Source organism: Micropterus salmoides, unplaced genomic scaffold (assembly GCF_014851395.1).
Source record: "Micropterus salmoides isolate LMB-PRFRI ecotype aquatic unplaced genomic scaffold, ASM1485139v1 Ms_hic_scaffold_7, whole genome shotgun sequence".
NCBI lineage: Eukaryota > Metazoa > Chordata > Actinopteri > Centrarchiformes > Centrarchidae > Micropterus > Micropterus salmoides.
In genome coordinates this window covers 32,711,433-32,732,810 of record NW_024044459.1, presented here as the reverse complement: position 1 = coordinate 32,732,810, position 21,378 = coordinate 32,711,433, and the positions used below count along the sequence as shown (strand labels likewise).

The 21,378-nt window shown below is 41.0% G+C and overlaps 2 protein-coding genes across 3 annotated transcripts in view; one reads left to right on the top strand and one right to left on the bottom strand.

Annotated features, from left to right (window-relative positions):
* Positions 1–2,020: 2,020 nt before the first annotated feature.
* On the top strand, positions 2,021–2,998 carry LOC119892326. Its single transcript, XM_038704526.1, has one exon. The coding sequence runs from the start codon at positions 2,021–2,023 to the stop codon at positions 2,996–2,998; it is 978 nt and encodes a 325-aa protein (XP_038560454.1).
* A 2,253-nt stretch (positions 2,999–5,251) lies between these two features.
* The window catches only part of dock5 (dedicator of cytokinesis 5), a 33,449-nt gene continuing 17,322 nt past the window's right edge, over positions 5,252–21,378 (bottom strand). Inside the window, exons 16-51 of one of the 2 annotated variants that reach the window (XM_038704668.1) lie at positions 21,209–21,281; positions 21,014–21,117; positions 20,586–20,766; positions 20,143–20,240; positions 19,933–20,022; positions 18,546–18,646; positions 18,270–18,404; positions 18,063–18,174; positions 17,671–17,741; positions 17,327–17,433; positions 17,038–17,174; positions 15,880–15,975; positions 15,533–15,631; positions 15,029–15,199; positions 14,806–14,906; positions 14,665–14,723; positions 14,258–14,412; positions 14,068–14,153; positions 13,520–13,676; positions 13,336–13,376; positions 13,164–13,254; positions 12,894–13,013; positions 12,526–12,615; positions 11,961–12,065; positions 11,525–11,666; positions 10,909–10,990; positions 10,713–10,797; positions 10,456–10,542; positions 10,157–10,333; positions 8,970–9,053; positions 8,745–8,882; positions 8,343–8,515; positions 8,010–8,133; positions 7,650–7,809; positions 7,301–7,419; positions 5,252–7,170 (exon numbers count right to left, since the gene is read on the bottom strand). In XM_038704668.1, coding sequence (XP_038560596.1) covers positions 7,069–7,170; positions 7,301–7,419; positions 7,650–7,809; positions 8,010–8,133; positions 8,343–8,515; positions 8,745–8,882; positions 8,970–9,053; positions 10,157–10,333; positions 10,456–10,542; positions 10,713–10,797; positions 10,909–10,990; positions 11,525–11,666; positions 11,961–12,065; positions 12,526–12,615; positions 12,894–13,013; positions 13,164–13,254; positions 13,336–13,376; positions 13,520–13,676; positions 14,068–14,153; positions 14,258–14,412; positions 14,665–14,723; positions 14,806–14,906; positions 15,029–15,199; positions 15,533–15,631; positions 15,880–15,975; positions 17,038–17,174; positions 17,327–17,433; positions 17,671–17,741; positions 18,063–18,174; positions 18,270–18,404; positions 18,546–18,646; positions 19,933–20,022; positions 20,143–20,240; positions 20,586–20,766; positions 21,014–21,117; positions 21,209–21,281 — 4,053 coding nt within the window. In that variant the 3' untranslated portion in view covers positions 5,252–7,068. Of the gene's footprint in view, positions 7,171–7,300; positions 7,420–7,649; positions 7,810–8,009; positions 8,155–8,342; positions 8,516–8,744; positions 8,883–8,969; positions 9,054–10,156; positions 10,334–10,455; positions 10,543–10,712; positions 10,798–10,908; positions 10,991–11,524; positions 11,667–11,960; positions 12,066–12,525; positions 12,616–12,893; positions 13,014–13,163; positions 13,255–13,335; positions 13,377–13,519; positions 13,677–14,067; positions 14,154–14,257; positions 14,413–14,664; positions 14,724–14,805; positions 14,907–15,028; positions 15,200–15,532; positions 15,632–15,879; positions 15,976–17,037; positions 17,175–17,326; positions 17,434–17,670; positions 17,742–18,062; positions 18,175–18,269; positions 18,405–18,545; positions 18,647–19,932; positions 20,023–20,142; positions 20,241–20,585; positions 20,767–21,013; positions 21,118–21,208; positions 21,282–21,378 lie in introns of both variants that reach the window. The other variant, XM_038704667.1, reaches the window with a different exon arrangement.

Here is a 21,378-nt window from a genome sequence, read left to right as displayed (position 1 = left end):
CGGTGGTCTATTGGTAATACATTCTGCCAAGGGCCCCCTTACAGACAGACAGGGGGCTGCAGTGCACTGATCTGTGAAGGCTGTGTATTAACAGTGTTACTGTTTCAAATCATCAGAAATAAAATGCATCAAAATTAGACTTTCAATTTTAGACACGCTTCCCTCACTTTTAGATTAATTTTTCTTGGAAATTTCACCAGCAGCACCTTAGTTTGCATTCACCTCCCAGAGCACACACATACACACATGTACACAGACACACACACTAACAAAACATGTTTACTATGTCCCTCTGCAATGTTTTACTTTGTTACTTGTTTGCTTCACATGAAGACAAATAGAAAGCTGTCAACGTTTGTGTGTACATGCCCGTGTCTGTATCTTTCTGTTTACTCAATTCAAATTTGTAAAGAAATGCACATCCATCAGAAAGACCAGTTCTCTGTACAAAAGCCTTTTTGTGTGCCAACACTAGTCTGTCCTTTGATCCATGCATGAACTTGGGAAATAGATACAATAATTAATTACAAATAATTTTCTAGCAAACTCTCTCTGAAACCACATAATCTCTCCTTTTAATAATAAGTTTGGTAGAGGGTAGAACTTCTAACAAGACTGGCATAGTAATTATTTTTTAAAAACCAAACGCTCCCACTGAAGTGTTCTTTCACATCTATATTCAAAGAGCTTTTTCCTGAAAAAGATCTCTTTTTTTTTATGCTATTGTGCAGGCAGAATCTGTCCTTGAGATTTGGCTTTGGATTGTTTGGTAAAAAATTAACTATTCATTACAACAATAAATGTGACTAAATTGAGGTGCTATTCATGAAGAACTAAGGGCCTTGGCAAGTCATATTAATTTCTCATATATTTAGGATCCTGTTTGCTATGATTGAATAGTTATGTATGTAAAATAAGCAAAGACATCTAAATAAAATATTAATTACAATTTAATTTAGGTCAACATCTTGCTAAAAGTGCATCTACAAAGTTAGTGTCCTCAACAGAATAAACTGCAGTGATAAGGTATTGCATTAACAAGGCTCCTGAAGGTGATACAAAGGAGATTTGCTTTTCTTATCAGGTAAATAGGTGTGTGACCTTGTGTGTGTGTGGGGGGGGTTGTTGTTTGTAAATATGTGGCGAAGCTGCAGGAATAACCATTTGCATGCGGAGTCTGGTTGAGTGTGGTCTGCGGATTGGCTGAGCTGTCATGCAGCACTGATTGCCACACAGTAAAGTCCCCGGATATTAATAATGAGCACATATCCTGCACACCCCGTGTCAATGCAAATACACCGTCACCACTACCTGTGGTCATACCTGATGTAAATCATAAACAATGCTTATATATAAATCCCAGTCAAGGAACACTTAAATCCAAGGACTTCACCTTGCTGTGTGCATCCTGCAGACAGCTTCGGGGGAAGGATTAATGCTGGGATAAACAAAACAAAACAAAGGATTCTTCAACTGCAGCCAAAGGTATTGAGTCAGACAACGTATTGTGACGACTAGCAGGCAAAGAGAATGTAAGCAGAAACCTTGAGTAGGATTCAGGGTGATAAAAAGCCTCATCCAACCCATGGGAGCTTCGTTTGAGGTAAAAATGGAAGATGTCTTAACCTAATTGCTCTAACTGTCTTACCTCAGCTACACTTAACTTCCTTTTGCACATGACCACAGCAATTGTAGATTTCACATATATTTTAACTAATGTAAAATATTTTTAATTGAGCCCATGTGGGTCTGTTTAATGTATTTCAAAAGGTGAATTTGTGAATCTTTTCCCCAGGCCCCACTGACAAACTGCGACTGATTCCATTCTGTGGCAGAAATGAAGAATCTTCTGATTTGGAGTGTGTGTGCATAATTCTTTTGCCTTCTTGTCGTCTCTTTGAGCGCAGCAAAACAAAACACTTCAGAAGTCCACACAGACTGCTGATTGCTACATAGACACATAAAGACACATGAAGTTATTCCCATAAATGCATATGTGTTTGGGGTAAAGATCATCATTATGTTTGGGATAAATAAATTGGCCCTCTGGGTAGTGACAGGTCTGTTGGCCGTCATGACTGTCTTCTTTAACGGCTACATCTTCTTGATGAGTCTGTGGAACTACAAGCAGAAAAAGCAGTGGTGTCCCAGTGAAACAATCATCACGGCTCTGTCTGCGGCCAACGTCGCTCACCAGCTGGTCAGTTATTTCTGGATGACCATGTATGAGGTGGATAGTAAGTGTTTCGTCAACCCGATGCCCTACACAGTCATGCTACTGTTAATCTACACCCTCAAGTTCACCATCATGTGGAACACCAGCTTTCTCACTTTTTATTACAGCACCAAGCTGGTGCACACACCAAATCACTGCTACACTCAGATCCAGGCTGCCATCCTCAAGCATGTGACCTTGGTTGTTTTTCTCATCCCTCTGTGCGGCCTGGGCACCTGCATGCCGATGCTCATTGTGTTTAACCCTGACAACTACACCATAGTGAACAAAGACTGTGGGGTTTTATTGCCCGAGACGCGCTCTGACCAGATCTACGAAGCCATGAAACTGCTCCTAGCTGATGTCCTGCCAGGGGGGCTCATGGTGAAATGCTGCATCTCAATCTCCGTGCACCTGGCCATCCATCTCCAACACATGAAAGCCAGCACCAACGGAGCCCACTGCCCAAAGCTGGGCAATCAGTTGAGGGTGATCCAGATGGCGTTGTCTCTAGTGATCACGTTTATCCTCTTCCTTGTGATCGACCTGTACGTCTGCTACCAGATGGTGGTGAACCATGAGAACATCATCATGCTCACAATCTGCTTCACGTCCATCTACACGACTCTCTCAGCCATAGTGCTGATCTATGGGAAAAAGACTCTTTGGAAAGCTCTCATACATGAATTTAACGTCTGCCTGGATGAATATCCATGTTTGTCTTGGCTGAAGGTGCCTGAACAAAAGACTAAACCCAGCACTCCTGCAAAAGCTAAAAACTGAGAAGCCAAGTTGCTTCGCACTGAAGGTCTTTGTGCTGAAATCAATTGGTCATTGTCTAAACTTAAAACTTTGAAGTAACTTATTCTTTTATCTTTTCTGCTAGCAATTTCAGTAATGACTACTGTCCTGCTGGATCACCATTAATTACAATTTCTTACATCAATAAGGTGTTTTAGCTGTGTTAGCCAATTAGAGCAGGGAGGGTAGAGCCTTTCGAGTAACGCACAGATCATACAGTCAGGAAACAGGCTTTCCACTCAAATCACAAGCTCGTCAGACTGTACCCATCAGTATGAATTTATGAATATTCCAGTAGAACAAATAATAGTCAGGCCTGTAAAATAGATCCCCCCCAAGCATAGTTGCCAGAATATGATGTAACTTCATACCCATCTAAAAATGTTAAAAAATACATGTGATTGTGGTGAGAGCACAGAGCATATTAATAAAACAAGAAAGTACGCACAACCTGAATTCTTTTTCTTCACAGAGGTTTTAAGGATTTTTCCTCAGTCAGGTTGAAAATAGTTAAAGCTGCACATGGGGACCAATATCAGCCAACTTGTAACTGGAAGGTTGCCAGACCAAACTCCTGCACCAGTTTGGGGAGAAAACAACAAACTAATTGCCACGTTCTTTTGTGTATCTGCTCATTGGCCTTCAAGAGAAGTGCGCACGCCTGTACTTGACAGCTCCCAGGTGTGATTGTGTGTAACTGCAACTGGGTGTGAAGCTGGGCGTTCCTCAAAAACTGCACTCATGCCCAACAAACCTACCCTGAGTAAATAGAGGTTTTTAAAAAAACGCAGCAGACCACTTTGCAATGCTCCATTAGTTTGCACCCTCTGGCAGGTTCAAAGCAGAGACACAATAGTGCAGCTAATCCCACTCCACACAGGCTCGGGATCCCTCCAGCAGCTAAATGGACAAAGTAAGAAAGGGTATATCTTCCTTTGATGCAAGGAAGTTCCACATTCATGTATTGGCAGCACTTAACTGTTGTAGCTTGGTCGAGGTGGAGCTAGTTAACTTTAACTTTTGTATACACAGTTAGTTTAGTCCAGTCTTTCCCTACTGTCGGGCCCCTTCCAAAGGGTCACAAGATAAATTCTCAGGGGTCATGGGATGATTCTAATAAGAATGACAAAAAAATAAAACCTCTGTTACACACACATTTGTGAACATAACCAATCAGAGAAGTTTACAGAGTTAATGTCTCTTTGGTTTAACAGCTAACAGTGTCTAAAATGTAACAAGGAGCCCCCAACTAGACACTGCTTTAGTTAGTGTATGAGGTAACAAGCCAAAAAGGTTTGAAACCACTGGTTTAATATATATATTTCACATCTAAATCTGAAAAGTCACTATAGCTATAAAAATTAACATTTTCCTTTGAACTGTAGTGGAGAAGACGTACATAAAGTAACATAAAGTACCTCCAACTTGCACTAGAACTACAACTAAAATTTATGTTCCACCACTGTGAAATTAAGAATTTTCAACTCTCTGTGTAGCTTTCTGGGAAAAATCTTCCAGCTGCTTTACATCGAGTGTTGTCTCAAGGTAATGGGAACTGTATGTGTGTGTGACCCAAGACTCTATAGAAAGTTGGACACACAGGTGTCATTGGCGTGTTGTCAGTTGAGAGGACGTTGGAAAGACACCCTGCGTTGTAAATGAAAGAAACAAGACTGCTGTGACTGATGTCCTCAGACTCTATACAGCATGAAGCTGTAAACATGTCAATAGTATGGAGATTGTTTCCATGGAGATGCTCCTGAGCATCCAGCTAAACCTGGCAGTGGAAAGCGCTGCTCGCCTTGAATGGGTGAACATCTCTTCAAATAGTTTTTGCTCCAGAGACTTGCAGGGAGAGTGATATCTTGCACCTCACAATCAGACAGGAAGGAACATGCTATTAGGAATCTAGCTATAAACTCCTACAAACATCTCACAAACTCCTCCCTCCAGATTGCCTCCCGTGATAATGCATCTTTAGCTAGTGCATCAGTGTGAGATACAGTGGCGTAATTTTCATACACCTACCCTAATTGTATTTTAAAAACATAAATCACCAGCTCCATGCCGGTTTGTTGGATGTTTTGAGCTGGAATGAGCAAGTTTTCACGCTATCAGCAGACTGTGCGAGTTTCCAGTTAGTGCATTGAGTTATCTGTATTCACTATGTTGACATGAATGTAGTTAAGAGATGGAAAAGATGCCTTTCTAAAATAATCAATGTGACCAAAAATATGAGTTTGCTGGTCTTTCAAAAATCTTTATTTTTGTTCAGTCAACGACAGCTTGTTCATAAAAAAGATGATATATCTCTTGAGGCATTGTTTGTATAAAATTATTCTGATGCATGTTAGGAAACGAGTGTTGTACTGTACAAAAAAGTGAATCCCTTGTAAAACTATTTAAAAATAAAAATAAAATACTGACACCTTAATTATCAATTCCATCATTTTCAAAAACAGCTTATATGCATAGATTGAGCACTCTGAAGGCACATAAATTGTATTGCTATTTGAAAACAGTACATGGTTAACCAGTATGATGAAATTAGACTCAATTTAAACTGCATAAAATTAAACCATCTCTGTACACACTGGGTGTGCAAAACAGTGGAAATAATAATCAATCATAATAGCAATAATTTCAATTGCAACAATTAATTGACAAAAAAGAAAATCTACCAACACCTGAAATATAAAACTAAAGTAAACTTCAAAGGCATTTATACTTGTACCATCCAGCATTTAAGGGTTCTATAAAAAGGACCAGTTTGAAATTTTAGGAAGTGTTCTTATTTACTTTCTTGGCTGTACTGCAAACATGTAGCTGGGGCCAGCACCCAGTTAGCTTAGCTTAACATAAAGACTGGAAACGGGGGGGTAGCTATGTGTGAAGGTAACAAAATCCACCTATACCAGCACCTCTGTTTACAAACAGTGTAAAAATTACAATTTGTGGTTTTACGGGTTTATGTGCAGGACAATTTCTCGAATGAGTGCAATAATGGTGCTTGAGTCTTTGCTGGTTGCTTGGCAAACACACATAAAACCACAAATGGTAATTTTTACTCTTACGGTTTTGTCCGTATAAGACATAAAATCTTAAATAGTGTGCTTCAGTGCTAGCAGGTAGACTGTGTTACCTTTGAACACAACTAGGCTAGCTGTTTCTCCATTTCCAGTCTTTATGCTAAGCTAAGCTTACCGGCTGCTGGCATTAGCTATATTTAGCATACACACATAAGCGTGCCCAAAATGTCACTTCAACTGAACACCAACATCAACGTAAATGCAGCTTGGAAGCATCAGTTACAGTATTCAGCTCATCTTAAACATCAAAACAAATGCATAATCTGCAACACATTCAGTAATGCCATCCAGTGTCTCTAAAACATTGTGGTTTAAGAAAATGGGTTTGATCATAATATTAGCGAACACGATCATCAGACACAAAATATCCACATTTCAAACGAACAGTTACATTCTGTACATTGTATTCCCTGCTCTTCATCAAGTTTGACATGTATTTAATGCAGCTTTTTCCTGGATGGGAATGCTGGTATGGAATGAAGGTAAACAGCTAGGGGGAAAATAAGTCATCCAGTGTCACTCCAACACATAAAAGCAAAATATTGCTTTGCAGCATTAGTCATTCCTTTTCCCTGCGAGTGATAAAGTCTGTACAACATTCCAACTTTTCTTCAAGAAAAAAACCCCACTCCAACCACTGTTTCATTACCTCTTAAAAAACATACTGAATTCAAGGCTTTAGTGACCTTATGTACCTAAAATCATATATCCTTATATACCCACACATATTCTTCCTTGTGGCATAAAACTTGAAAACAAAGGAGTGCTTGGAATTATTAGTGACTTGCATCAGAAAGATTTTTTTTTTTTCCAGCTGAAAATCTGGCATACATCCCACGTAGATGGTCCTGCATCTGTACCCTACTGTGGCGTTTCCACACCGCCGCAAATGAAACTGTGCTTTCTTCACAGCTAAATCAGAGAATTAGTTAGAAACTTTAGGGCCTTTGTGTAGGTGTAGCCTTAGTGGGGGGTGTGCTCATATGAGGGGAACATCGACTTCCTCACTTTTGGAGGTGGAGGAGGAGGCTTGCTCTCAATTTTCATTGGTAGCGGAGGAGTGAACTGTGAGGAAAGAGAGAAGAGGGTTCATGTTAGGACTTCAAATACAAATAAAAACAGAATATTTTAACGTTTACACGTCATTAAATATGCATTAGTGAGAGGTAGCTTTTTTTTCTCAGAGCAGAAGTACCTCTGAAGAGAACCCTGGGTTGTCAATCTCATGCGGGTGTTTCTTCGGAGGCATGGGTGGGGGGGTCCCTGGGGTGTCAATGGTATTGGTATCATTGTCACTGACAAGCGATGAATAACCTACCACAGGAAAGAGGAAATAAAATCTTTTCAGACCGCATGCATCTGTGAATATGTGCGTGTGTGTGTGTGTGTGTGACCTGATTAGTGCTGTAGACCAGAATGTGCTTACACAAGGTATGTAGGCACGATATTACTTATTGTCTGTGTGCAAGGCATATTTCTAAGAGAAAATAAAATGATGACATGCAGTGTGGTGTTTGTCAGGGGAGCAGATTTTTGCTACATACTGGAGCTGCGTGGTGTTTGTGGTGTGTGTGGAGAGGCAGGTAGCGGGCTGAGAGGGTTAGACAGGTGGAGCTGGGATGAAACACCCTGGAACAGCGAGAGGGTAAGCCGTCGGTCTCCTAATTGTAAACTCTTGGGTCTCTGCTGCTTCTCTGGAGGAGTCTGGAATAAAAACCGGAAAACAAAGATGTAGGCTTCCATGTAAAACGGTCAAGGATAATGGGGCTACTCCCAATTCACACCTGTATAGAAATTTATTTCGTAAACAGGTTATATTATCACCTGAATGAAAGTATGTTGTATATGGAAATGAAAATAGCAGAACATGTATATAAAAATAGCACCTGAACATAAGGCCTTACCTCGTCTGCATCGGAGTGCCTCTCTAGTAAGACCTGCGATTTGCTCACACTCCACTCCTTCCTGTTCTTTCTAGCAATCCTGTTGTCTTCCTCCGAGCGGGACAATATTGAGATCCTGCGATCGCTGGGACGTGACAACAAGGAACTGCTTGTGAATAATCGGGGGTCAGAGAAAGAGATGGAGAAAGACGTACAATCATCAAGACAAACAGTGCTCTTTGATTTGAGCAACGACAAAAATCAGTGTTTGAAGATAGCAGTCTCTGCAGTGATGGCAACACAATTTCAGACATAAACAGACAGGGGAAGCAGGGAGAGGATGCAGGCACTGACTCTTGGGAGGAAATGCAGGAGGGTCCATCTGAGGATGCAGAGCTGCTGGAGTGGCCTGAGGAGGCATTGGAAATGGTTGAGACAGTGGACATGCGACGCAGGGTGGAGGACAGGATGTAGGGCATCACCACAGAGCCCACCCGACTCTTCTTCTTCTCAGTGAGAGAGCAGGGCTGGGACACATAAATGGGATTAAGCATCATCGCAGAATCTTGGCAGGGGAGGAGCACAATGACAGGCAAAACTCGCGTTGCAACAGACTGGCTAAAGGAAGATTTATGGTCCTGCCCTAATATAATGTACACTGCTTCAAATGAGAAGCGTTTGATAGGAAGGCAAGAGGGCCAATAGCTTAAGTTGGCACCCTCTTACATTAAATTGAGTTTGCAGTTGGCAACGCACCAAGGTTATGACGCCATAATGCTTCTCCACTTTCTCCCGAAGGTCTTGGAAGCATGTAACCAGACGGTTGTGTAAGGGCTTCAGCTGCTCCGTCGTCTTCTCCCCGTGGATGCGAATCCCATCTGCCAAGAGGGGGATCTAGTGGGGAAGAGGGGCACTTAAGTATTACAAAACGTGTTCCTTTTTGAGGCCAGTGTCAATGACAATGACGGTGGAAGGATTTACCTGCAAGGCAATGAGGTGTTTAAGGATCTCAATGCGCTCGTGGTCCTCGGGGTGCTCTTGGATGTAGGTGTCTGTAAAGAATGCCTACAGAGGATGAAAATTGGGCAGCTTTTTAAACACACTCACTTAAAAAATAGCTGCAAGCAACAACTGTTTTTCCACAGCCCCAGCGGTTCCCTTATGAATAAAACTTTGTAGCTCAAAGCAGGCTTGAGGCCAGCCAGAACTCGTGTTAATGACAAAAGGATTTACAATTGTGTAATAATGTTGTATGATTGATCTGTTATTAGTGTAGTTTTGCAATGTTAACAATATATTCTTTTCTAAATCAATTACTTTACAGCCAACTGTGCACACAACCTGGACCTGATTTAGCAAACAGCCAAAATCTAACAAATACAGTGCTGTCTGTAAGTAGTGGGACAGTGACACATTTTTTGTTGGGTGTAATGTAATTGTAATGTATTACAAGCAAAAGTAGCAGCATGGCTCCATAGATCAGTCTGTTGGTCAGTCAGTCAACCACTTTGAATTAATCCACAAACTGTTCGATGGGTTGCCATGAAATTTTGCGCAAATATTCATGGTACCCGGAGAATGAATCTTAATGACTCTGACTTTTCCTCTAGGGCCACCAGCAACCATCAGTGTCAGATGTACTTAGTACATACTTAGTACTTTAGTGCTAATTAGCAAATGTTAGCATGCTAACACACACTAGCTAAGATGGTTAATATGGCAAACATTATTCCCGTTATCAGCATGTTGTTATTGTGAACATTTAATTCAGTAAGTGCAGACTCACACAGCTGCTAACGTGGCTGTAGGTTCTTACGGCCCTTTCAGATAGAAAGTGATTTACACTGCGCTGGTGCACTGCACTGCACTGCACTTGCGCTTTGCTCGATGCAACAACAAACCGCCCTGGAGCAGCCCATGCCGTTGAAAATAATGGGTTTCATGGCGCAGCAGTGCGGTAGTAGCAATCTGTCTGAAAGGCCCATTAGTTTTGCTAGGATTTATTTGATTTTACACTCACTTTATGTTGCCTATAAAAGTTATTTGTTCTAAGGTTACTCTAAGATCTCGACCTTGATATGAGGACACGATTAAATAACGCTGTTGATTTAATTTGTCTATTTGTGAACTTTGCTGAAAAATGTTGTCAATAAACGAAAAAGTCAAACCTTCTCATAGTTGGAGAAGCCGCCCATGACAGCAGGGTCAACAATGCCACTGAGCATCATGGACAGCGGGTTGATGGACAATGAGCGATCACAGGCTTGCTGCTGCACAAGGTTACTCAGCTTTTCATTCGCCATCTCCATGGTCTCTATGGCGTTCGCCAAAGGACTGATCTTCTCCTGCTCATCAGAAGAATTACATGAAGAATATTGTGAATTTGAGGAATTTTTAAAGTGAAAGAAACTGAAAAAAAAAAAAAAAAAAGAAATAACACAATTTGAGCATCAAGGTTGTTTCTTACCACTGAGACAGATCTGACTTCAAACCATTTGAGAATCCCTGGGAAGCGATAGGCGGTAATGTAAGTTGTTCTCTCGATCCACATGCTCTGCAGGGCAGAAAAAATACCAATAAAATATTAAAGGGTGACATGTTAATGTCTTTATTCATCTTCAGAGTGAGGTATGTGCAAAGACAAGGTTGTTTATGCATTTTTTGGAATTTATGGGTGTGTGCTTACACATATAGTGCTTTAAAGTAAATTTAAAAAGTGCTCACTGCAAATTCATTGTCTGGGTCCTTTTCACCTTTCCTGAAGGGCCTGGAATACTGGAACTGGTCCACTTCATTGGTTCTGTAATAGCTGCAAAAGAACAGGAAAGGACAGCAGTGAGTTAGCGGTTTTACCAGAGAACTATAAATCCCAGGGTATTCACGAGAAAATAAATCAGCCTTTAAGTGTTCTGTTACGCACTTTAATATCTGCTCTGGAACCCCCTTGTCTTTAAACTTGTGCGGCACGGTGAGAACAGGCTTGACAGTGAAGCACTGGATGTCTGTGAAGTTCAGCTAAGGATAAGAACAGGAATAGTGTGGAGGAGGAGACGTAGCTAAGTAGTACTGAAACAAATTTTCAAACAAGACTAGGAGACACGCTAGGAGCTCTGTAAGGCTGTATTTAGGCACTACAGCTTTGAGCTAAATGCTGATATGAGCATGCTAACATTCTCAAAATAACAATGCTAATTTGCTGATGCATAGTATGTTTACCATGTTCACTATTTTAGTGTATCTTATTAGCATTCTGACATAGCAATTAACAGAGTACAGCAACAAGAGAGAGACAAATTTAAATATTGACCTGATGATGTCTCTAGATGAAAAGTTATAGGATCAAGTTTTTACAATGAATCCTGAGGGGGACATGAATGTCTGTGCAAAACCTCAAGACAATTCATCCAATAGTTGTTGAGATATTTCACTTAAAACCACAAATATTACTTCATTGGCTTCCCTGGAGCCATGCAGCTAACGTGGCTAAAAATCTTGATTACCAAATAGCTTTTGTGCAACATATCATATAAGGATACATTGTGCAGGGGAGTTGTGAATGTTGTCTCCAGGGGGCGCTGTGCTGGTCATCCGCACTGCGTTTGGGAACTGAGAGAGCAGCTTTAAGCTGAAGTCTTCAAGCCACTCGTACTCCTTGCCTCGGTAGATGAACATCTTGTTCTTTAGCAGAAACATTTCAGTGTGCAACACAACAAATGAATCAATAAATCAACATCAATAAAAAACCTGAATTATGATCGAGCTCATTTTCCATAATATATGAGAGGTGTGCATGTGCAACGCCATGTCAGGACTGTTTTCATTCTCTTCTGTCATCAAAAAGCCAATAACCTTTATGGGCTTTATTGCACATTGCCCCAAGAAATGCTTCAAAAAGCCAGCTCATTGCACAAGCATGGTGCATGATGGTGTCTCTAAGTCTCTATTTATTGAAATAGGTAATAATTTCCTTACCCTGAGGAAAGAAGGGAATCCAAGTCCATAATATCCTACAGCAAAGTACTCTGGCTGTGGCCGCATTGCATGCATTATATTTTCATAGAATTGGGCTTGTTTTTTCTGTGACAGAGGACAAAGAAGATGGTAAGGCTGCAGTACATAAAAGGTATCTTGATATTGGTCTGTTAGTGGTTATGAAATCATTCATAATAAATTCAATCCAATAACAAAAATTACATTTTCTTTTATGTAATTATGAGAAAATATTACATAACAAACACTGAGAGACATTATAATTAGATTCTTTATAATACATTCAAACTCTATCTGGGTGGAAATGAGTTGTGTAAAGTTGTCCACAAGTTTTTTCAACCAATTACACTCAGCCTTGAACAATCTGAAACACAACTCTTGTCTACTATTACTCGTAAGACTAATTTCAATAGTCTTAATCGGGCATCAACAATAAAATCGTCTACATTTAAGCTGCTTACATATCAGCTTATAAAGCTGCCTTTCTCAAAGCTTTTAGAGAGTACTTTGTTTCTAAGACTGAATTACAATATATGCGTCCTCTTACCAGCAGCTGACTCAGTTCCACAAAGTCAAACATGTGGCTCTCATGCATCTTGGCCAGCTGCTTGCCCAGCTCAATGGCCTTCTCCCACATCTGAGAAGACATGCGCATGCGGGCACTTTAAAGGGGACATAAAAAACTTGAACATAAACACAGAGTACAGGATAGACTTTGCCATCTGGCTCCCACAGCTGTCCTCGGTGAAACCCCCACCTCACCCATTCAAGGGAAAACAGTTGATATCAGCAGCCAGTGAGAGAGCTAAATACTGACACAACAAAGAAACCTGTGGCTAGTGTGGGAGCTTAAGTAACTTCCCCACCAGTTACACAATCAAAGCAATCTGAACATGCAGAGCAATTAATACTCACCTTGCCCTTGTCCAAGTAACATATGATCTCGTGGAAGAGCCTCTCTTTCAGCTCCTGTTGGGTCCATACATAATCCCCATCTCTAGGTATCAGATGACGTGCACATGGTTTGTCAGACCACTGGCGAAGCAAACGATGATAAATCAGAATTCAGGTAAACATTCAGAAGCATGGTAATATCAGCAAAGGTTAAACGGCTCAAACATAAAAAAAAATCTGATCCTGTTAAAGACGGAGAAAAAAAAAAAAAGCCTTTGATGTGTCAGAGACCTCCAGTAATTCAGCATGTAGTAGCAGAGTGTAGGCAGCCTCTGTGTAGTTCTCACAGTCCAGGTGCAAATCTCGCAGCTTGTACAAGTACCTGGTAACAAAAGAACATCAGTAAGACACAGTTAGCCCTTTGGTCCAAAAACCAGATGCTCTGTGCCTCCATCTAACTCACCGGATATAAATGTCCTCCCTCTTTTTTTCTTTGTAGAAATTCTGCAAGAGAAAAATCTTTATCACATATTCTTGGAAAACATTTTCTCTCCAGCACTTTGCAGACCAGACAAGGAAACTGCTTTATGTATATGTGCATATAGTGTTAATAATAACCCTTTGGTAAAAACAGGCACAGGGCTTACCAGCACATTCACAGTGCAGCTCATGCGGTGCTCAGGACTTTCGTCATGTGTGATGGTGCGGTACGCCAGGAGATTCTCCAGCAGGCTGCTCAGCAGCAGAGCCAGCTCCTCTCCTGACTGTGACAGGTATCTGTGGCGTCTGCAGTGCTCCAGTAGCCTGCACATACAAACAAATACATTTCATGGACTACTCTTTAGCTTTAAGGGCTATTTCTAATTAATAAGTGTGCATGTATGTATGCCTGCATTTCCTCCAGCCGAGCATTTTAAAATCTGTTTTTGCACTTGTTTGGGATCGTACATTTTGCCCTGAGCGGGTTCTATTGATTAGAGACTACTTATGATTCTAACAGACTGTCTTTCCTTCTGGCTCCTTGAGGACTTTTTCAAAAACACAATCATAAAGGCCCTTGTTATATTTTAAAAGCAATCCAATGTGAATTCCCCATCACACAGAATTGAGGGATTTTTTGCTTGGTGTGTTGTCTAGCTAAACAAATTTCAGAACAAAAGATAGATTTTCTGTTTGATCTGCTCCTCTGCCTTACGTTTTCTCCAGCAGGATTTTGTACTGCTCATCCCCTCGGCCTCCTTCTACCTCTTGATCCAATTTAGTTATCAGTTCGTTCTCAAACTGCAAAGATAAGAAGGGAATTAAAAAAAACACACCATCATACACATCACAAATGTCATGTTTAGCCAGGAGCTACTTCAGTTGAATTCAAAGAGATTTTTAACCTTTTTAAAAGTGCGTCCAGGGTTGAAGTTGTGTTCACACTGCATCATATCAAAGAAGATCGGGATGGTAGCTTTCCTCAGTTCTGGCTCGGGCACCAGTGTGACCTCCAGAATGGGCCCGACCATTGCTGGGATGAACTTCATTTTGTGTTGGCCTGAGGGACAACAAAACATTATCACGCAGAAATATCGTAGTATGATTTGAGAAGGCAATATGCTGCACCTTCATTTCTCAACAAACAGGGGACAAATCTAATAATGCGGTAAACAAAACAACAACACAGTGAAACTGGACAATAAAAAAATATTGTCTTGTTATTCCCCTCGCATTACTGGCATGCACTGAATAAACAATTCCACAAACTCTATGATAATAGCAGCATTATCAGATTGTGCAAAACACTCACCAAGATTGTACCACATATCTCTGATCTTAAATCCAATAGTCTTCCTCATGTCTCCATATCTGTGGCAAATTTAAATGAAAGAGCTATTAAATTAAGTTCTCTTTTTAAATAATCTTCTTGGTCAACTGTAAATGAACTCACTTGTTCAGTATCTTATTTCGTTTCTCTTGAGAGAAGGATTCCAGCTGCAGTGTCGGGTGGGTGAGGAACGCCACAGTCAAATGAAAGTAGTTATTCCACAGCTGCAAGGTGAGCAGGGTTTTCAAATATTAATACCATAATTACCTTCTCATAACAGTAGCTTTTGATTTTGTGTTTAATAAAAAATGTGACCTCTACCGAGACGGGGAAGGACGAGACATACCTGTAGCTCAAAATGAGCCTTGTCCAGGAAGTACATGTTGAGGACGTCCGAGTACTGGTTGATGGCCCTCAGGAAGACCTGCATCTGCACCAGGTTCATGACCATCCAGTCAGCGGGGAAGACGTTTCCCATGAGGTCCTTAAACATGATGAATGTCTCCATGAGGAAGTCCTGAGGGCAGCAGAAGAATAAAATCTTTACTGCAACTGTGCACACACTGTCGCTTTAAAGAAATACAATAAGTAATATCCAACAGACCCACACTTAAGCCAAACCAAGCAAATCCAAAGCAGGGCTGCTACATGTCAGGCACACACACTGTTCCCACGGCTTAATGGGGGCACACTGACATCCTCATCGTGTCAGTCCAATCCATTGCATGAAATGTCTGTAATCAATATTCTCTTAAGGAGCAGTAAGTGGCCTGGGTGGTTCAATACCCATTATTGATGAGATGTTTCAGGACACAGATGTAGCCAAAAGGGGAGGAACCAGGACACTTACAATGATATCCTGTCTTGTCTTGAAGGTGCTGATGTAGTGGGCGTAATGCATGTCATCCATTTGCTTCAGGATGGCCGTCATGCAGGCAAGATAGTGACCCTGCCGCAGAGTAGTGCACTGTTACTTACATAATTTCACTGTGATGTATTTGTTCATAAAGAACTGCATTTACAGTACATAATCTTTGTTGTATTTTGTATTACTGTTGCGTTTTACAGCTCTTAAACAATTGCTGTACTGCTAAATTTAGATATTTTTTTGTCAGTGTCAGTATTAAAATTGAAACAAATGCTAAGGATGTAGTCGTCAAGGACATATTTCAGCCGTAACATCACAGTGTGTCTCACAATGAGAGGGGAGGATTTGTCCATGCTGATGACAGTGCGATTAACCCGACGAAGAAGCCGCTCCATTATCAGCTGAACGTGCCCTCTGGTTGGACCCTGCACAGACAGAACAGGCTCAGGTACAATTATCAGCCGAAACACAGTGACACAGACATGCTACAGAGTGTGCAGTCAGTTTTAAAGGGTCGGTTCACCCAAATTACAACAAAAGAAATCCCCTATTTTGTCAGTTAACTGGAGATTTTCTTGGTTTTATCAGGCAAGGATTTGAGATACTTGTCTTTGACATTTTTCTCTCCACTGCAATACAAAGGAGGTGAATGTATTTCTTGTTACTTACAGAACCTTTCAACAGAAGTGTGTCTCTCCAGAAACACTTTTCCAGTTACTACATTTAATTCACTCTGTCAAGTTTTCTTTGAGACTATTTCTTCAGTAGAAAGAAGGAACAAGCTGAAAGCTGAAACAAGTAATTGTGAGGCGTTGCTGCTTTTCCTTGTCCTAAATATTAGTAAACTAAATATATTTGTCATTGTGTGTTTTGGACTGCGGGTTAAACAAAAAAGGAATTAGAAGATGTCACTTCTGGCTGCAGGAAATTATGATGGATGTGATGGAAAACTGCTCTCAATTGGGTCAATAGATTATCCAGAGTAACTGGGACACTTTCATTGTACTGGGGTGGTGGCAGAAAAGCAAATCAAACACTTAAAGCACTTATCTGGGTATAGGTCGTGGTGGCAGTAGGCTGAGCAGAGTAGCCCAGTTACTCTCCTTAGCTACTTCCACCAGCTCCTCCAGAGGATTGACTAGATGCTACCAAGCCAGATGGGATATGTAATCCCTCCAGCATGCTCTGGGTCTGCCCCTGGGCTTCCTTTCAGTTGGTCATGCAGAGAAAGAAAGCTAAAGAGAGGCTCAAATCACCTCAACTAACTGCTTTTGATGCAAAGCAGCAGCAGTTTTACTTTGAGGTCCCCATGGATGTCTGAGCTCTTTTCTGTACGGGTGAGCTCAGCCACCCTGTAGAGGAAACTTATTTCAGCCACTTATATCCACAATCCCATTCTGAATAGATATTGTTTTTCTGTAATTTGTGTGTTTAGACCCTTTAAAAGTAAAATCTGTGTGTCCTTAAAGTGAAATCTGACTCCTCACCACGTCCTTGCGGTCCAGGTTGTCCAACACTGTGCTGAGCAGTTGGGCACAGGCTTCATGATCAGGTTTACTAGAGTGGTCATCCAGCTGCCCACTCAGCTGATCAGTAACAAGCGGCAGAAGCACATCCCTACAATCTGTGGCAACACAGCAGCAAAAAACTGTGCTCATTGGATCACACAACACATTACAAACAAACTTGAATGTAGGTGTAACGCAAAGTTGTTTTGCCTTCATCCTGTGTGAAAACTCATTATGTGGTTTTTAGCCTCGAGGACTCCTACTGTACCTGGCTGCTTGAAAAGGTCACTCTCCACCATTTTACACATGCAGCCCAGTTTCTGACGCACGAGCTGCAAGTCAGGAATGCTCTCAATGAACTTTGCTAGGAGAACACTGAAAAGAGAATGACAGAAAAGAGCCGAAGGAGCAGCTGTGACAATTTTAATGCTATTCAAATTTCACATCTAGTAATTGTTGTCACAGAGGACTAATGAGCAGCACACATGACGGGTTGATTTTACAGCAGCAAGAAATGAGAATAACGCCTCCTTTACTCAGAATTAAATCTGATAATTTGCACTGAGACAGGCAATTATCATTTCCTGCTGTGCAAACCCTCTGGAGAGTTACCTGAGCTCCACGGGATCAAACACTGTCTGGATGTCATTAATGATGCTCGGGAGGTATTTCAATATTGCCCCCTGAAAAAGCAAAAAAATTCAGTCTCACCAGGCTGAAGGATGGGGATGTTTTTTATTCTCTAGTAAAACAAGCCTCTTAACAAGGCTTTTTCTCACCTTACTGAGACTGCCAACAGGGAGCGCACCTTATTTTGTAGTTAATTTGTAAAACTTTTCAATATCTTGTCCACAACAGTGTAACACACTTTTACAGCTGAACTACTGCAGTCTACTGCATTTTAGTTTTATTTCCAAGCTAGAAAATGATTCTAAATGTTTTTCAGTTCTATAGTAAAACAAGAAACAGCTACCAGAAACATCAAGCCTTATTCTTCAACGTACCTTTATCTTAACGCCCTCATCAAGAGGTCTGTCCATGAGAGTGTTGAAAGACAGGAAAAGGGTGCGAATGGAGTTCAAGAAGGCATCCCCATCCTCACTGTTCCCGTAGAATCTGAGAATCAAGGCCAAACATTACAAGAAGTTCTCCTTTGAATGCAAAAACCGAAGAGTGAAAAGTGGATCCTCGTGTGGCTACGCGTCTGATACCTGAGATAGAGGACCCGGGACTGCACGATAAACCTGAACAGGTACTTGAGAGCCTTGAGCGCTGCGTAGAGCCTCTCGGTCAGGGCAGGCTCCTCGACGTGGCCCACGTAGTAGTTAAGCACCCGGGTTAACTTCCTGAGAAAGTGAATGAGTCAGGCATCAAGGTCTGCTGGTAATTTAGATGTGGGTGGAGAAGAAGAGCAAAAGAAGCACTAAAAATAAACAGTGTGAGGGGCGTAAGCAATCAAAGGTTGGAAATAAAGAATGGAGACTCACATGTAAGCCAAAGTGGCACTGAAGTGCTTGTCGATGTATGTTTCCAGGACGGGGTTGAAGTGCTGGAATTTGATGTCGCCAATCAGTGTGATTATAAATACCTGGTTATAAACAAGAGGAGGAAAGAAAATCAGAGCTTTGTCCAAGTGGAAAGGACATACACAGACTGTAAACCAGTGGTTCCCGACCTCTTTTTACTTGTGACCCCTTAAAAGGTGGAGAAATCCAACACCATGACAAATACCATGATATAGACTGAAAAACAACACAGCAAGTAATGTAACTAATGTCAGCTAGGTTGTGGGTTAGTATACTGTCTTTATAGTTGCTGCTGCAAAACTAACATGCAGAGAGGATGACACGGTCCAAGTGCCAGCACAGCAGCTCCAGACAGCAATACTCACAACTCTCCTGCATCTATAACTAACATCACAACAACAGCATGTCTTGGTGAACTAGAAAGTTAGCTGAATGTCCGTGGGCAAGTCATGTAACGCTACCTGACATATAAATCATGGCTGGAATGGCTGGAATAGTGTTGTGTGGCGGGGAGCGAGCCACTTTGTTTGTTTCCCTTTTACAGAGCCAGGGCTGAGTATAAACACTGGATTTATTTTCAGCGCACACACAGAACAGACAGCAAGCAGAACACACACACACATATATATATATATATAAATTATTAAGAATAAAATTAAAATAAATAAAACATGTGTGTGTGTTGTGCCATAGGTCAGTAGTATGTAGAAGTAATTTTAGTTTGGGATAAATAAAGAAACAACAATATAAGACAAAAAACAGCAAAAAAATCGGTATCAAAGGGAGAAGAAATCAAGTATCAAAAGTGAATTGTATAAAAAGAAAATAAACCCATCAAGTATTAATTTTATATCATATAATATCTTATTGTTTTACAGTGGTAATGTGGTATCAGAGCTGTATTAATTTACTGCTAAAACTAGTTTGTATGAAGAAGAGGGACGAGATTTGGTAAATATGGGTATAACAGCGTACATTTTCAGACAGTCTCTTCTCTCACAGTGTTGCATTCAGCTGTACACATGAAAAGTGACAGAAATAGCTGCGTAACGAATGACAAAAAGTAAGCTAGTGAGAGAAGTTCAAACCCTGCTTCTCACCTCCGCACACCTGGTTAATCACTGTATGTAGCGTTTGTGAATGTTGCATTGTCTGTTTCGGAAACTTAAAAACATTCTTGGACCCCCATTCACGATGTTGGAAATGGGTGGGGGAGGGGTGTTTCTGAAGCTAGTACCGGAAAAAATTATGCTTTAAAAGCATTCAACTGTCAAAATACAGATTATTTTTATTGTGAAGGAGTCATACATACATACATACATACATACATACATACATACATACTAACCAAGGCATTGAACACCAGAGTATCATAGGTGTCCTTTTCTGATGTCTCCATCATGATGTTGAAAAGGGCATCAAGAGTGTCCTGGAGAAACTGGGCATACAACAGAAACCTGTTACAAAAGTACCATTAAAAGGGACATTATAAAGCATCAATAAAATATAGCAGCATATTAAATGTAGAGCGCAGCTTTTCGACGCAAAGATATCTCACTTTGACAATCTCCCCTCCCTCGACCTCCATCAGCCTCTGCAGAATCTGTTCCAGATCTTCAGGGTTTGACCTCCAGTTCAACAGGCCAAGTAAATCCACTGGAAAAACATTAACACGTCAGTATACATTCACTGGGAGCAACACATCCTCTGTTACAACATCAGTTAAGATAATTGTGTTAAAAGCCTGAAATTTCAATATAAACCTAATTAGATCTACATCAATCAACATCAACACATCAGCAAAATATTAGCAACACAGATTGACGTAATTAATTTCCAGGCAATCTTGGGTGGGGGGAGGAAACGATGGTTGCACTGCCCCTCTGTCCGCTGTAGAAGCTGTGTCATTTCTTAAAGATGACTTGTGACAGGACATCTTTTAATTATCACAGAATGTGAGACTGGAGGATTGAGAAAAATAGAAACGGTGCCCTACGGTACCGTTCTGAGTGAGCTTAGTGGAGCAGGTGAGCAAGGCGATCTGGAAGCTGTCTTTCGTCACAGGAATCACTCCTGAATGGTGGAACGGCTTCCCTGTTTGCTTCTCCTTTTCCTCCACTTCAGCCCAGGTTGCTGGCAAGGTGAGATAAACCTTTGCATCCTCTGCCTTTTTCACGTCAACCTAAGAAATTCATAAAATAGGGAATGAATCATGAAGCATATTGATCGATGGAGATCTAATTTCATATTTATTGATTGAGGAGATTCTCATGCATAATCCATCAACCCACTGTCAGCTAATTCAAGACACCGTTTTCTGTGTGTAATTGGATAAAAACAATCTCCTGCTTATTTAAAGATGAGTGCAGTGAATTAAATTTCACAGAAAATAAAAATTTAAATCCCACATTCCTGGAGCAGTGCTGTACCTTATAGACGATAAGTTCATGCCGGCCATCTTTTAGCGTTGTCCCATCTCCTTTCATGAGCCGGACGAAGGCCATACCAAAGGGCTTCTCCGATTTGTCCCTAGCTGAAGGATACACAGGAGCATAAGCTGTATTTAATATGGTGGCAGGATTACACGTGGGTGTTTGTCATACAAATAAGGCACAGTCACTCACAGTCTTGGGAGGATCTGTGTCTAAACATCACCCGCAGGTGACAGCGGCACACGTCTTCAATGGGAATTGTCACCTTGCAGGAAGGAGAAAAAGTCAGGGGAATTAAGGAGTGTGTGAATACAGGATTATACATATGGCAGAAATGCTATCTGGTGGGAGATTTGTATGCG